The 16390-nt window shown below is 39.9% G+C and overlaps 1 protein-coding gene across 4 annotated transcripts in view; it reads left to right on the forward strand.

Annotated features, from left to right (window-relative positions):
* The window catches only part of LOC126266685 (proton-coupled amino acid transporter 1-like), a 421916-nt gene extending 407459 nt beyond the window's left edge, over window positions 1-14457 (forward strand). For all 4 annotated transcript variants that reach the window (XM_049971110.1, XM_049971111.1, XM_049971112.1 and 1 more), the window contains 2 exons: window positions 4268-4440; window positions 14022-14457. In XM_049971110.1, the coding sequence (XP_049827067.1) occupies window positions 4268-4440; window positions 14022-14257 (409 nt within the window). In that variant the 3' untranslated portion in view covers window positions 14258-14457. The remainder of the gene's footprint in view (window positions 1-4267; window positions 4441-14021) is intronic.
* Window positions 14458-16390: the final 1933 nt, after the last annotated feature.

The following is a 16390-nucleotide window of genomic DNA, read 5'->3' on the forward strand; positions in this document are numbered from 1 at the left end:
CTAAGGAGTCCAGAAACAAGTGTCACTGAGGAGAGGAGTGGTAAAGAGGAATTATGTTTCGTACCAATGTCTATAGTCTGCTTTCTTTCCTGAGAATTAGTTTCACGTAAAACTCGCATTGCCTTGGAAAATGACTCACCATTCTATGAAAAAGAAAAGTGTTAGAAATACTCCGTGCTTCATTGACTCAATAGTTCCAGGTTTAAGAAAACACCTACAAAAACTAAGTATCATTTATCTTTCGTCATTTTAAAAATGAAATTTTTCAAAGAAAATTCTTTTTTTATTCTAAAGCTTAGTTAGGTGCTAATACTGAAGTTTATATAGAAGCTTGAAGGTTGTTTTACACGTTTCGTCAAAAGTTTCTTTACATAACAGCTTGTCTGAAGTTGAAAAAATTAAAACAATTTTTTCACAAACTTTTGTTGTACTGTTAGGCATTTTACGAAATTTCTATGATAAAATTAGTGAAAATTGGTACTCTGTGCAGATATTTAAAATTTTAGGTCTTTAATAGTCCATTTGTAAACGTTCCTAATATTTCAAAAAAAGCACATTGTTGGAGAATGGTGTTTGAGGTTTCACTAAAAGTTTAATGAAGTTATGGATCATCGAAACCATTTTCTGAATCACCAGACACCTCTTCATTTGTGCTTCTCTCAGCAGCTTTCGTACTTTGTCTAGTTTGACTCTCAGCAATCCTCTTACTCCATTTGTGTTTGAATGACGTTTCACTGATCACTTGTATGTTCCAGACGACGTGACAAGTTTCATTTGTTATGTGTGGCATTACCATCATATATCCAGAAGTGTAGAGTATAAATTATTCTGACTTGTAACTTTGCAAGAACTATGTCCAAATGGAACTGACACTTGGTCCACCTTCAATAGACGTCATGAATCAAAGGAATTTAAACACGAAACAGTCTCCCAGAAGCTGTCGTCGACCTTATAAAGCCAGTTTTCGGAGATATGTCTGATATTGGGTTGCTGAAGAAATGTCTCTCGTTGGTAGATGCGCGATTTGGGGTAATATAATATCAAGCCGTTGAAAGACCAATGAATATTATCGCTGACGACCAACAGTCGGTCATAGGGACGCAGTGGTAGAGCTGCCCGCAATCGTAGTTCTACACTGTGAGCTGTATAGTCGTTGTGCTAACACACAGAGTTGATGATTCTATTAATGTCCGAGCAGAACATGAGAGAACCAGAATCGAAAATGAAGTCGCCCATCCGTGATTAGAACCGACACGCGGTCTGTAAAGTCAGTGTGGAAAATCTTAGCGGTATTTTATGACACAAAGCACATGCGTTCGGCTATTCAGATTTAGGTTTTATGTGATTTCCGTATATTGCTCCAGGCAAATGCCGGGATGGAGCCTTTGAAAGGACGTGGCAAATTTCCCATCCTCGATACCACACGAGCTTGTCCTTCCTCTCTAATACCTTGAAGTCGACGAAACGTTAAACCCAATCGTTCTTCTTTTCCTTCCTTTTGAAATAGATCAAAAGGACGATAAAAACTGCGCCGTTTTTCGCAGGGCTCGACGGAATGCTTTGTCCAGTTTCCCTTCAAAAATGGCTCTGAGCACTATGGGACTTAACAGCTAAGGTCATCTGTCCCCTAGAACTTAGAACTACTTAAACCTAACTAACCTAAGGACATCACACACATCCATGCCCGAGGCAGGATTCGAACCTGGGACCTTATCGGTCGCGTGGTTCCAGACTGTAGCGCCTAGAACCGCTCGGTCACACCGGCCGGCAGTTTACCTTCAATGAGGAGTATATCACCAGATAAAATCTTAATATCACCCTCCTCATACAGCATACTGGTTGCTTTGGAGGGTTGGAAGTAATCTGGAACTGGTACGAGGCTGTTACGTGACTCCACAGCGCTGAAATAAGTTGTGACAGTAAAGTGGTGTGTATGGGCCGGTCGGTTTAAAGGAATCAGCGCAGTAAGGAAGGTCAACTTAGAGACATAACAAAATGGCAGAAAGAATTTATCCTGTTTGGACGTGTTCATGACTACATCGAGGGTGAAATTCTCCGATTTGCTTGTGTGTCAACGTGGATTATCCAACGCGTCTACAACGAACGGTGTACCATTCACAGCCAAGTAACACAGCGCAAGAACGGTGGTCACAAAAAGATCCTAACCGACAGCGACGGGAAAAGAGAGTGATGCCTTGTGAATGATAGTCGGTTTCAAACCTGACAGGAAATGCTGTTGACATTGAATACAGGCCCATTTCGATCTGTTTCCGATGGAGCATCTAGACAGGAACTGCATGCCACGGGAATTTGGAGACGGGCATGTAGTAAAGAGACATTGCCATCCCTTCCTCACAAGAAACTTCTAAACAAATTCCGTGCCTATGAAATATCGTTTCAGTTGTACGAGTGAATTTATGATTTCCTACCAAGTAGGTCACAGTAAATACTAATCAACGGGAAGTCATCGAGCAAAACAGAAGTGATATCTGGCGGTCTCCAAGGATGTGTAATAGGCCCTCTCCTATTCCTGTTCTACATAAACGATTTAAGAGACAATCTGAGCAGCCCTCTTACATTTTCTGTATATGATTGTGTCATTTACCCCTTAGTAAAGTTATGACAAGGTCAAAAACAATTGCAGAATAACTTAGACACGAAATCTGTATGGTAAAATGGGCAACTGATTCGGAATAAGGAAAACTGTGAGATCATCTGTATGTGTACTAAAAGAATCCATTAAATTTAGATTGCACGATAAATCGCACAAGTCTGAGGGCTATGAGTTCAACAAAATACCTAGAAATAACAATGACGAACAACTTAAATTGGAACGACCGCATAGATAATGTTGTGTGGAAGGCTAAGCAAAGACTTCGCTTTATTTGCACAACACGTAGAGGATGCAACAGAGCTATTAAAGAGACTGCCAACAGTACGCTTCTCCGTTCTCTGCTAAAGTACTGCTGTGCGGGGTGAGATCCTTACTAGGCAGGATTGACGGAGGACATCGAGAAAGCCCAAATAAGGGCATCTCGTTTTGTACTGTCGCGGAATACTGGGGAGGGTGGGCAGTGTGGAGGTAGGGTGAGTATTAGGGATATATGCGAGTTGGTTTTGGCAATTATAATACCAAACGCGTTTTTCGTCGCAGCGAAATTTCAGTCACCGAGTTCCTCGCCTGAATGTGGAAACAGGATAATATCGCCAAACAAAATAGAGGAAAATGATCGTCATAATAAAATAAGAGAAATCAGAGTTCGTACAGAAGGATTTAAGTGTTCACTTTTCCGCGCGCCGTTAGGGTGGAACGATAGAGAAGTAGTCCTAAAATGGTCCTAAGACCACTTTGCCAGGTACTTAAGAGTGAATTGTAGAGTAGTCATGTAGATGTAGATGCTCAAACTGGCACGTAAATCTGCACGTTTTCATGGGCCCAATGACACTAACTGAAAAGTAGCTGACCGAAGGTGTGTAGTGTCGTCCAACGAGGCGCGGTGTTTCGAGCAACACACGACGTCGTGTGCATCGGCAGCCCAATGAGGCGTTTAATTAGCAGTGTGTATAGGTTGTAGTTCATGCTAGAATTGGTTATGTGAGCCATTGGAGGTGTTTGTCGTGCTCATTGAAATTATGAACCATGTTGAAGCTTCCTGGCAGATTAAAACTGTGTGCCGGAACGAGACTCGAACTCGGGACCTTTGCCTTTCGCGGGCAGTGTCCCGAGTTCGAGTCTCGGTCCGGCATACATTTTTAATCTACCAGGAAGTTTCATATTAGCGTACACTCCGCTGCAGAGTGAAAATCTCAATCGAGAACCTTGAACCAGATTGTTTATTTCAGCATTCTCGATGACCAAATGTTCCATTTCTTCCACATCTTCACGAATAGTATACTATGGACACTCCCGTCTGCCAAGATGACAACAGCAGGCTTCTCAGAACTGCAGGTATACGTTCCTGGTTTGACAAACACCCAGGAAAGGAAGTCAGCACCAGCCCGACTGACTCACGACCTATGATCCCCGGGAAAATATAAAATAGCAGGGGCAACGCAGCTATCAATATCTCGGCTACTTGGAAGCACTACAGGATCTAATCGTCTGTGAGCAGCTTCAGCTGTATACGAAGTACCTGAAGGAACTTGTTGACTCTCTTCCCCATCGCCATTCTTGTGATGTCGCCTTTGGGTGATTTATTGTTTGTCCAGCGTGCTTTGTAGAATAAGATGGTTAACGGACCTCCCCCTAACTGCTGGCCACTTGCAGCCTGTCGCAGGTGATCAAGGTGGTGATCGCGCTGGGCATCCTGTTCTCCTACGCGCTGCAGATGTACGTGCCGGTGAGGATCATCTGGCCCGGGATCGTCAACCGCTGGGGACCCTTCAGGCGCCCGGCGCTCGTCGAGACGGCCTTCCGGACCGCCCTCGTAACTCTCACCTGTGAGTACGGCTTCCAGAGAATCACTGCTAACTGTTTGGCAGAAAGTTTTTTTTTTATTTCACTTACTGCAAGCTTTCTTCCCGTTCCATTTGCGGATGGAGCGAGTGGGAGAATGACTGCCTGTACGCCTCTGTTCCAAATGTTTTTAGCGTACCTATGTGGTCAAGTACTGTATGGGACCGATATATCGTAATTGCCCAACTATCATCCGATTTCCGCAATTTCTCGTTTCCATTTTGCCTGCATAACACTTATATGTGAAGTTCAAATTACTTCTTTTTTCGCCGGCAGCGGTGGTCTCGCGGTTCTAGGCGCGCAGTCGGGAACCGTGCGACTGCTACTGTCGCAGGTTCGAATCCTGCCTCGGGCATGGATGTGTGTGATGTCCTTAGGTTAGTTAGGTTTAAGTAGTTCTAAGTTCTAGAGGACTAATGACCACAGCAGTTGAGTCCCATAGTGCTCAGAGCCACTTCTTTTTTCCGTCAAGTGTTTAGTGAAGTAAAAGAATCATTACTATTTTTTCAGTTCTTATTTTTGATTATTATCGAAGCAGATGTTAGCTATCAAAAATTGGGCCTAAGTACTTTCGGTGTTCCTTACTAAGGTCAATCTTACATGTATTATGGTGGCCTATAGTAATGGCTTTAGTGTCCATTTATTTGAACAGAAAAATAAAGAAAAACATTATTGAACGAAAAACATTGAGTCGTGCTTGGGTAACTCAGATGGTAGAGCAACTGCCCGCGAAAGTCAAAGGACCCAAGTTCGAGTCTCGGTCTGGTACTCAGTTTTAGTCTGCCAGGAAGTTTCATATAAACGCACACTCCACTGCAGAGTGAAAATCTCATTTTGTAAACATCTCCCAGGCTGCAGCTAAGCCATGTCTCCGCAATATCCCTTCTTCTACGAGTGCTAGTTCTGCAAGGTTTGCAGGAGAGTTTCTGTGAAGTTTGGAAGGTGGGAGACGAGGTACTGGCAGAATTGTAACTGTGGGGACGGGGTGTGAGTCGTGCTTGGGTAGCTCAAATGGTAGAGCACTTACCCACAAAAGGCAAAGGCCCCGAGTTTGACCTCAGTCCGGCACACAGTTTTAGTACTGCCAGGAAGTTTCATATCAGCGCACACTCCGCTGCAGAGTGAAAATCTCATTCTACAGTGTCTTATTTTTATACAGAAAACTCAAAATAATGTAGTATGACCGATCCCATCCCACTTCCTAACATTTCATACAGCATAGACAAATATTGAACATTCAGATATAAAAAGAATAATAAATGTCATCAATATATTATAAAAAATCTTCAGTCTTCATGATGTAGTAAAATCTCAATAAGCCCCAGAACATACCAGAATACTGATTTACTCAGTGGTAAATGTGTCTCTCAACAGAATACAGTAGTACGTATTTTCCTGCATTTACCCAATTCCATATATGGTTTGCTGTTTTGTGACAATAAAGCATAAGGTTCGTTATACATCAAAATTTGAGGATTCCTAATAACAGACAAAATTAGTGTTGATACAGAGAGATAAGATTGAGAGACAGGGTAAAAGACGAAGGTTGTAACATAGAAAACATGTACAAGTACACTGCTACTACAGCTCGAGGCCCTGTGCATTTCACGCACATAACACATAAAGTGTGTATGTCTCCCTGTGGCTCACATACTAACGTTTATCTGTATCATCATAGGCGTCTTCCATATTTGTTTCTACTATAGGTGTCCCTGTTTGTGTATTTCCCAAAGTTCTCAACCAATTACAACAATAACAATAATAACATTCAATAACAGTCAAGTAATAAAATAGTTTATCTTGTTAAGTCAAAGACAACACCATTAAACTTTCATCATTCTCCTTACAGATCTTTTTATATAAACAAGACCGCTTATTTCGCACATTTGTGATTCAAAAGGAAACAACATATTTCAGCTGTTTAGTGCAGACAAACAATAAAAGATAGAATCATATTGCTCATGTCAGTAGATAGAGGAAGGCTCAAAGTTTTGACACAGCTGTGGTGTTGTTTGTTTATAGCAACATGGTTACTACACCACAACAGAAATCATTTTGCATGTTGCAATCTGGGCATGTTGTTCATTACTTTTGAGCTCCCAGGTCAGCAGACCTCACATCCAGCGATTTTTTTTTCTGTATGGGTACATAAGAGACACAGTCTTTCACCCAACTAAGGCAGCTTATAACGCTCTCTTGCAAGTTCGCGCCAAATGTAACACTACGCTCACAAACTAGCGTTACCCTCTGGGAGGAATTTGATGTCTGTGTTTTAACCTAAGGAATAAATGGTATCGAACAATAATTTCGTGTATATGGCAATCAGTAGAAAACTTAACAGGATTTACTTTGATAATGAAAGTAGAGAAGCGCATACAATAAATAATGAAATAACAAACGGTCGCTAGCCTAATTAGGCATAATAATTTGAAATTATATGTTCAAGAAAACCGAATATTAGTAGCTAAAGTGACTTTCATTAACACCCCATTTGAATAGTGCACTGGATACACACGACTACAGGGCTAACTAACTTATGGGTAGCAGTAGCTATCATTTACACAAATCAGTAATCATAGGAAGATAAATGGTATTTCACGTATAATAGTAATAGTTACTATTGTAATAATTAATCGACTCAGCACTGAGAGGTTACTACAGGACACGCTGGACCGAAGTTGGGCATGAAAAGAGTTCTGATTTAACTAACATATACGTACCACAAATGAAATTAAATAATACTACACATACACTTTTTATACTCTCATTCATGGAAGTGCTTCAGATTTCTTTAGTAACAACAAATATTGCAATTATCTTTCTTAGAAGAGAAAAATATGGTTTGCACCCTTAAACTGTTACTGTGTCTCCAGGCAAACTCCGTAATTATTTCAGAACCAAAGTGCACTTCACTAATATTGATTCCTAACCCCACTTGGAATAGTTAATATTTTATTCCTTTAAAGCAAATTACTCAAATACATATCTGAGTCAACCTCAGAAAATAGTTCATACTAACAATCAATACAAATTTACGTTTCATATAAGTTCAATTTACATGCCATTTTCATCACCTGAGAAGTAGGTATTTTAGATAGAAACATTTGCACCCTTTGGCACTGAACTTTTGCACATTTAATACGAAACCAAATCACTATTTAGTTAGAAACAGGATACTCGGTTTCTGAACATTTAGGATGGGAGCCTGCATCTGTTCATGATTAGGATAACGCCAGGGTTCAAACACAGGTTTATAGCACTTGAAGTATTATTGAAATAACACTAACACAAATATATTTGTCCGTGCTATAATACATATTAGTGGTCCTGAAGTTGGCGGAGCAGTGGTGCCATAGTGATGGCAAGCAACGTGGTGGCTAGCTGGTCTCACACTCTTCATGTTGAAAGCTCTTTACAATTTCTTCTTGGCGACGGATTTTTCTCGTCTTAGAGCCATTGCATAATGTCAAGAGCACCATGCAATAGCCAAAACCACATACGGGGCAAATTTCCATATGAAACGGCTTCCAAATGCCTGACTTGGCACCCTCGATGTTTACCGTACAACAGGTAGCCACTGAATGCGTAGCGTTCCCACCAACTAGCCGCCCAGATCGACCGACGAAAGCACCTTTTACCATGCGCCAAGCCACGTCCGTAGTGGAGGGTGTTCCCTACAGCTTTTATACTTTACAATACAAGTTCCCTAAACATGAATCAGCTTCCAATATTTTAAACATTCTTTAGCTTTTAGAATACATACATAAAAAACTTTAAATTTCCTGTCACAAATCAATGACCTTAATTAGTAACGAACAACCACTTCATAGTCACATACACATAGAAACATAGTATAACCTACTTACAATCGATATTGGTGTTACAAGCTACTCTTCAAGATGTGAGATATCTAATTGTTAAATCTGCCGAGTCAGTAAACACAGACTTCTTTAAAATTTATTTATTTATTTATTTATGCATTTATTTTACCTGGCAAGATTAGGGCCTTCAGGCCCTCTCTTACACCTAACCAGGCATACTCAGATTGAACGAGTTACAGTTACTAAATAACATTAAGAACATTTAACGTATTATGCAGTATTGATGTCAAACGAAAAAAATTTGAGATTATAACAGTAGTACAATGATAGTTATAACAATAAAAATAATTATAACAATCAACGATAATAATGATAATAATAATGATAATAGTAATAATAATAATAATAGTGACTAAGTATATGAAAGTAAACATACATTTCTTTTGTGAATGTCAGTTAGTTGGGAATTTTCTCGTTATATTCTTGCAGCTTGTGAGTTATTCTCATCGAGCAGAGACATAAGACGATAGAATGGGGTGAAAGAGATATATAAGAGGTAGATAGGTTTGAGGAAGAGAAAAAGAATGGTAAAATTCGAAGCTGTGATGGAGAGAAGAAAGAAAGAGATGTTAGGGGCACAACAATGGTGGCTATACCGTCCCTAATATGTAAGTTTTGAGTTCCCTCTTGAATGTTGAGTAGTTCTGGATAAGACGCAGATCACAGGGGAGTGCGTTCCATAGTCGTATGGCTGAGATGGAGAATGACACGGAGAAAGATTTTGTGTTATGTAAAGGTACAGCCAAGATGACAGACGTATCCGATCTGGTATTGCGATTGTGGAATGATGATAGATGTTTAATGTGAGAAGATAAGTATTGAGGGCACCAGTGGCTAAGAAATCGATGAAGTAAGCACATCGTGTGGAGATCGCGTGCCTTATGTGGGCGTATCCAACCTAGCTGGGAGTATGAAGGACTGATATGATCATACAACCGAATATTGCACACGTATCTGACGCAAGCATTCATCACTAGCTCGAGGCATCTAGAATTTTCACTATTCGTGCCGTGTTGAACTACATCGCAGTAGTAAAGATTAGGCAAGACTAGTGTTTGGACTAATTTTTGTTTAACATGGGTTGGAAATATTTTTCTAAATTTTTGAATTGCATGTAGGGAGGAGAGCGATTTCCGGCAAGCTGTGACTGTTTGTTCTTCCCAGTTTAGGTAAAATGTCACTGTTCTTAACAATTCAGTTATTTGTTTCAACAATTTGATTTCATAACTCATTTCCCACAGTCTTACTGATTCTATCAACTTGGTCATGTCCCTCAAAAATTGTTCGATGATAGGATTATCCATCAAATTTTCAGTGCGCTTACTTAGTCCTCAATCGTCCCCTTTCAATAAGTTTGGACCTTGAAAAACGACAGTCTCAACTTACTCAATTTCTCTCTGTTGTCTACCCTTCTTAAATGATTAAAGAAGAAAGCTGAAAATTGGTAAGTTATTTAACCTGATACTGTTATAGGTGAGTCATGTCCACATTGTTGTCCAGTCATATTGTTCACTGATATTGATTAGTTTCCAGTTCATTACATTTTACATCTATTTAACATCTTTTAGGCTACCTGAAAAATACTCTTCCATGATTAATTTCTTTGCATGTTAATGGATCCTGGATGATGTCCACACATGTAATAAGCGACTTTCAATAAAAGGTCAAATCACCATTAAAAATCTAACATATGTGTGTCAATTTGCAGAATTTTAAATGTGGAAACGGTCACATTAAATTTTTTTGTATCTGGTGCTTAGGCTGGTTATATATGTTGTCTTTGGGGTACAAATGTTGTTCCTGGATTTTCCTGTATAAAAATATCTGTAACTTTTGGGGATTATGAAAGCCAGCGGATTACAAGCAATGAAATGATGAATGTTTACGCTTTTGACTTGTTATCTTAAACACTTCAAATAATTCGTTGACAAAAATAACTTCAGTCTGCTACCATGAGCTACAAACTGCAGCTAAATACAAAATATGTCTACAATGGCTCCTTTTGCAAGGTGAGAAAGAACAGCGATTACATTTGCCGGTATGTAATCTAATTATTTATCACTTGCAAAGACAGTGTTTAAATTAACTTATACATATATTCTATGTGAAAAGATTAACACTTTTAATCAAAATACATTAAATGTATCCATAGTTGCCAATATCAACAACCATCAGGCATAGCAATACGGCATTTATTGGAAATGTTGTAAATAACTTTATAAAAGCTACAATTAAGTTTCTGTTTCCATCGAATGTAAGAAGGAATGCACAAAATACGACATTTACATACAAATAAATTTGTGTGACGTTACTGTCTTACACATGAAATTATCAATACCCACACTGAGAACAGTTAGCAAATTCAGAAGAAAGGCGCTTCAAATCCGTGTCTGGCCAACCAGATTTTGGTTGTACGTGATTTCCCTAAATCGCTTTAGGCAAATGACGGGACGGTTCCGTTGAAAGAACACGGTCGATTTCCTTCCCGTCCTTGAAACTTTCTATGCTCGCACTCCATCTCTAATGACGTCAATGTCGACGGCACGTTAAACCCTAATCTTCATTCTTAGGGTTGGTTATATCACCGTGCACATTTTGTCAATAGCACAGGCGCAAAGAAATAGCTGAGTTACAACATGATTTAGAATGAAATTGGCCTTGGCCTATTCAAGAGACTTGTCACAGTATTCTGGTATACTGATGTGGGAAAAATTTGAGTCTATTTGCGCAGACAGGAATTTAAACTCCGTTCCTCGCTAATGTGAGTCTATTTAATAACCATTGTGCTCCCTGGAATTGCACGTTCCTCCGAAGATGAACCGATTTGGCACTGTTGAGGTAAATAACAACGAATAACATCAGTTTTATTCAAAGTACATTTCCATAAAACGAGAGACAGAATTTCATCATCAGAAAAATACGGCTTTGTTTCCTTTAACATTGGTACATAAACATTTTTTTCAGGCTTCTCAATATAGCATGTAGTTTTATAGTGTTGTAATCCTTCACAAGTTAGTAAATAATAACAGTTTATTACAGAGTGCCCTTTTTTACCAACTATATATTTGAGCGAGGGCTACACACAACTGGATACGGGTGTTCTGCAAGGTAATGATGACATGTGATTAGTTGCAGTATTGCCCCTTTTTCTTGCTGTGGATATTCTGGAATAATTTTTTATTGTATTTCTTATTTCCTATCAGTAGCGTATGAATCTGCACGATATTATGTACATATAAAGACGTGCGACGTCATGTATTGAAGTAATTTTCTTGGATAGTTTGTCTGCCACCTCATATTGAATTCCAACATGGGATGGGATGCACTGAAAGAGCACTTCTTTGCCTTCTTTCCATAATGTGTTTACACTACATATATCGTTGATGATTCTTAATATTGCTGGAACGATGTTCAATGACTCACAGTCACTACCTTGTGAAAGTCGTTTGTCGAAACACAGAGCTGGTGCAATGCATGCATAATTACACCAATGAAGCTGTCCTGCAGTACATCAACATAACTACAGTATAAAGTCATTTGTCCACAAATTCAGAATGATTCCTTTCCTATTCAGTTCCAAAAATTAATACTCCCTTATAAGCTAGTAGTAACGATGGAGTAATATTGTTTTACAACGTATGTTTCATATAAAGTTGCTTATTTACAATAAAAAAAGATGAAAATGTACTTAAGCCGAAGACTGACTCGAATGTTGCAGTGCTTTACGAGATATAGTCCTAATGGAGGAGGTATGACTTTGTCTCTGTGAACAGACGTGGCCAGCCAGTTGTACTGAGATCTACAGTTTAATGTGCTCTCCAAACCATGGTGCAACTTGGAATTTTTGACATTAACATGCATTAACTGAGAGAAAAAAGACCTACTACCACTGGGGATTATACATCGGAACTACGGATTTGCAGTTTTGATATCGAACCAGTTATCCAAAGTACTAGACATGAAAAAGTGGTATAATGATATAATGGTTAATGTACACATGTGTTACCTGCGCATCGACACATTTGCGCCACCAGACGGAAGGGAGAGGATGCCTTTGTAAACGATCAAATAGTGTTTGGCGTAGGCGTCTGCAGTGACTAATTCGTGTCTAAATACAATGTGAGAGCACTAATGTGCGGACCCGACTAGGTATGAGGTCATTTTAAATTGCGTGTAAATGGTTTCAAACTGTAATATACAAGTTTTCATCACGTTGTTAATGTGCTATAAGATAGCTACATTGATGCAATTATGAGATATTCATACATTTTTCTTTCTTGGTGTTGATCTGATGAGGACAACAATAAGCTGATACAAGCTATCCTGATAAAAATGTTGCCATCGTTATGATCAACACCGAAAAAGAAAATAGGAGTAAGTCACTTTCACGAGCACCGACAACAGACAAACTGTCTTCAATCGTGAAACATTTATAACCTGAACTTCAACATCAAATTTGAAATAATTCCTGACAAGGTTCTGTTAAAAGGAAGAAAAACATCTTTATAAACATTGTATCAATCTTCCGATGGATATTAGTTAAGCAGGCTAGGACGTCACTGTTTCTATGCGTTTGGGCGCTGATGACCATGCTGTTTAGCGCCCGAAAGCCTCAAACCACACACACACACACACACACACACACACACACACACACACACGCTGGAGCAGGAGAGGAACCGCAGGACATTTTAATTTCCACTGTCTACACTTTTATAAACAAATTCATAAAACTTTGCCAGTACGACCAGGAAGGATTCAGGAGTCACACTCACAGCAATGGAAGCTCAAAAACATAACAAAATACTTTTTTTACATGTGAAATTTCACCATTTAATCACTTACTATTGGCTTCATTTGTTGCTGTAGGTACACTTTTCTTCATAAGTAAGAGAGATTCTTCGATGAATTTTGCACAGCATGCAAACCATTCTTACAGGTGTTTGAAACTCTAGAATTTTACAAATCTATTAAAAGCTGTGGCAAAAATTGAGACAGTTAACTATAAAATTTGAGTTTTTTCTAAACATGAAGTTTAAAATGTAGTTTGGTGAAGAGAGTATAGTGTCTCTTTACTTTAAGAATGTAGTTGTGGTAAAAATTAATGCAAATTAAAAAGTAAAAAAATGATATAAAAAGCAGGAAAAGTATATTTTAACAGCTCGTTAATTTTTTCGTAAATTAAGTAAATTCTAGAGTTTCATGCACCCATAAGTATGGTTTGTATTCTGTGCAAAATTCATCGAAGAATTTCTCTTACTTATGAAGAAGAGTGTACCTGTAGCAACAATAGCCGTCAATAGCAAGTGAAAAAAATGATGAAATTTCGCATCTAACAAAATTTATTGTGTTATGTTTTTGAACTTCCACTGCTATGAGTGTCAATCCTGAATCCTTCCTGGTCACGCTGACAAAGTTTTATGAATGTATTTGTAACAGTAAAGACAGTGGAAATTAAAATGTCTTGTGGCGCCTCTTCTGCTCCAAGTCGCCCCGTTTGACGTCTTACCCCCCTTTAAGTGTGAGATGATTTGTACGAGATATTTACGAGCACTGCTCTAGATTGTGATTTTTAGAGCAGAGTGTGTAGGTATAAGTAAGGCTTTCATGGGTGATGGCTACCTGGTCGCTGCGCTTATGAAGTAAAAGTGGCAGGTTTCTGCGCCCCGTTTGCTTGTTCGCAGTCGTGCTGGCTGAGGTGGTGCCCAACCTGAGCGTGTTCATCTCGCTGATCGGGGCCGTCTCGTCGTGCACCTTGGCCCTGCTCATACCGCCCGTCATCGACGTCGTCTACCGCTGGGAGTACGGTATCTCCTGGCCCCTCGTCATCAAGGACGGCTTCATCTTCTTCGTCGGCGTCGTCTCCTTCCTCACGGGCACCTACGCCAGCGTCGTCTCCATGGTCCAGCAGCTCTTCTGAGGCAGACGGCGGAGCTCTCCTCGGCGGAAGGTCGCTCCCCTGGCATTGTGGAAGGCGCCACCCGGTCTGCCAGCACAAAGCTGGTGCCTCGCTCTCACTTCCCCACTGCTTCCCGCAGAGCCAAGTGCCGCACTTACAGATATTCGGAGGGCTGTTCGCCCAGCCCCTTGTGCTGCGTATTCTGAACGGAACTCGATATACAGTCTCGACAGACTCTCCGTTTCGCACAGTATGGCGGCCACCAAAATATCAAATTCGGAGAAGAACACTTGGCTTATAGATGTAGTGTGCTTTAAGTATGTTTCTCGTCTTCCCGAGACATCGATCTCGTGGCATCTGACATTGCTTGCCGTTCCATCCAGCTGGGAGGACAACTCGCTCATGGTGCGACCACTGACCAGGTCTCGACCTAGGTTGTAGCCTGAAAGGGATCTTAATGACGAAGTGGACACTTTACACCTGAGACTGGTTTCAATATATTGCACAATCCGAAAAGTATTCACGGGTATATGAAAACATATCATTTCATGATGCAGTTTTACCATTCTCATTTCCGTCCGAAATAGTACATAGCCAAATCGCGACAAGATAATTTTTCAGTTGTTAAATATCTGTGGGGTCTTGTTGAACCGATATACTGTGCTAAGATACACAATTGATAGATAATCGTCCTTATTTTCCTGCGCGGGGGTGCACAATCTGTTCACAGTACAGGAAACATAAAAAAATAGATAGTGCTTACGAATACACTGCCAAGAGACTATCTAAATCTTTGTTCCTACTGTGTTTCTATGCATGTTATATACCATGTACGTGTTTAGCATAAACATCATTATATCACACCACCATTTGAAGCCATTCATATACTGGGTGATCAAAAAGTCGGTATAAATTTGAAAACTGAATAAATCACGGAATAATGTAGATAGAGAGGTACAAATTGACACATATGCTTGGAATGACATGGGGTTTTATTAGAACCAAAAAAATACAAAAGTTCAAAAAATGTCCGATTGATGGCGCTTCATCTGGTCAAAATAGCAATAATTAGCATAATAAAGTAAGAGGAAGCAAAGATGATGTTCTTTACGGGAAATGCTCAATATGTCCACCATCATCCCTCAACAATAGCTGCAGTAGGGGAATAATGTCGTGAACAGCACTGTAAAGCATATCCGGAGTTATGGTGAGGCATTGGCGTCGGGTGTTGTCTTTCAGCACCCATAGAGATGTCGGTCGATCACGATACACTTGCGACTCCAGGTAACCCCAAAGCCAATAATCGCACGGACAGAGGTCTGGGGACCTGGGAGGCCAAGCATGAAGAAAGTGGCGGCTGAGCACACGGTCATCACCAAACGACGCGCGCAATATGGCGTCTAGCAATATGGGGTGGAGCGCCATCCTGCATAAACATCGTACGTTCCAGTAGGTGTTTATCAGCCAGGTTGGGGATGATGCGACTTTGTAACATATCGGCGTACCTCTCACCCGTCACGGTAGCAGTTACAAAACCAGAATCACGCATTTCCTCGATGATAAAAGGCTCGATAACTTTTTTTGTTCTAATAAAACCCCATGTCATTCCAAGCATGTGTGTCAATTTTTACCTCTCTATCTACATTATTCTGTGGTTTATTAAGTTTTCAAATTTATACTGACTTCTTGATCACCCGGTATTAATTATCGCCAAACGAGCAATGTGGCATAGTGGTAAGACGCTGGACATTCATTCGGCAGGACCACGGTTCGAAACCACGTTCGTTTATCCACATTTATGTTTGGCGTAGCTTCCCTAAATCTTTTAAGGCAAATACTGTACTATTCCATTGAAAGGCACACGGCCGGTTCCTCTCCCTGAAATAACTCTACGTCAATACGACGTTAAAATATAATATTCCTGCTTTTTATATCAATTTTTTTACTTTTTAATTGCCATTAATTTTTACCACAACTACATTCTTAAAGTAAAGAGGCACTGTACTCTGTTTACCGAACTTGCAAGAATCACAAACTGTGTCTCTGGTAATCAGGTCGGCCGCAGAAAATGAGATAAATTATACTTCTATCCTCTCACCATTCAATAACTAGTAATAATTATTATAATTTGGATCCGGACTTCAGTATGAAAAA

This window comes from Schistocerca gregaria, chromosome 4 (genome assembly GCF_023897955.1).
Source record: "Schistocerca gregaria isolate iqSchGreg1 chromosome 4, iqSchGreg1.2, whole genome shotgun sequence".
NCBI lineage: Eukaryota > Metazoa > Arthropoda > Insecta > Orthoptera > Acrididae > Schistocerca > Schistocerca gregaria.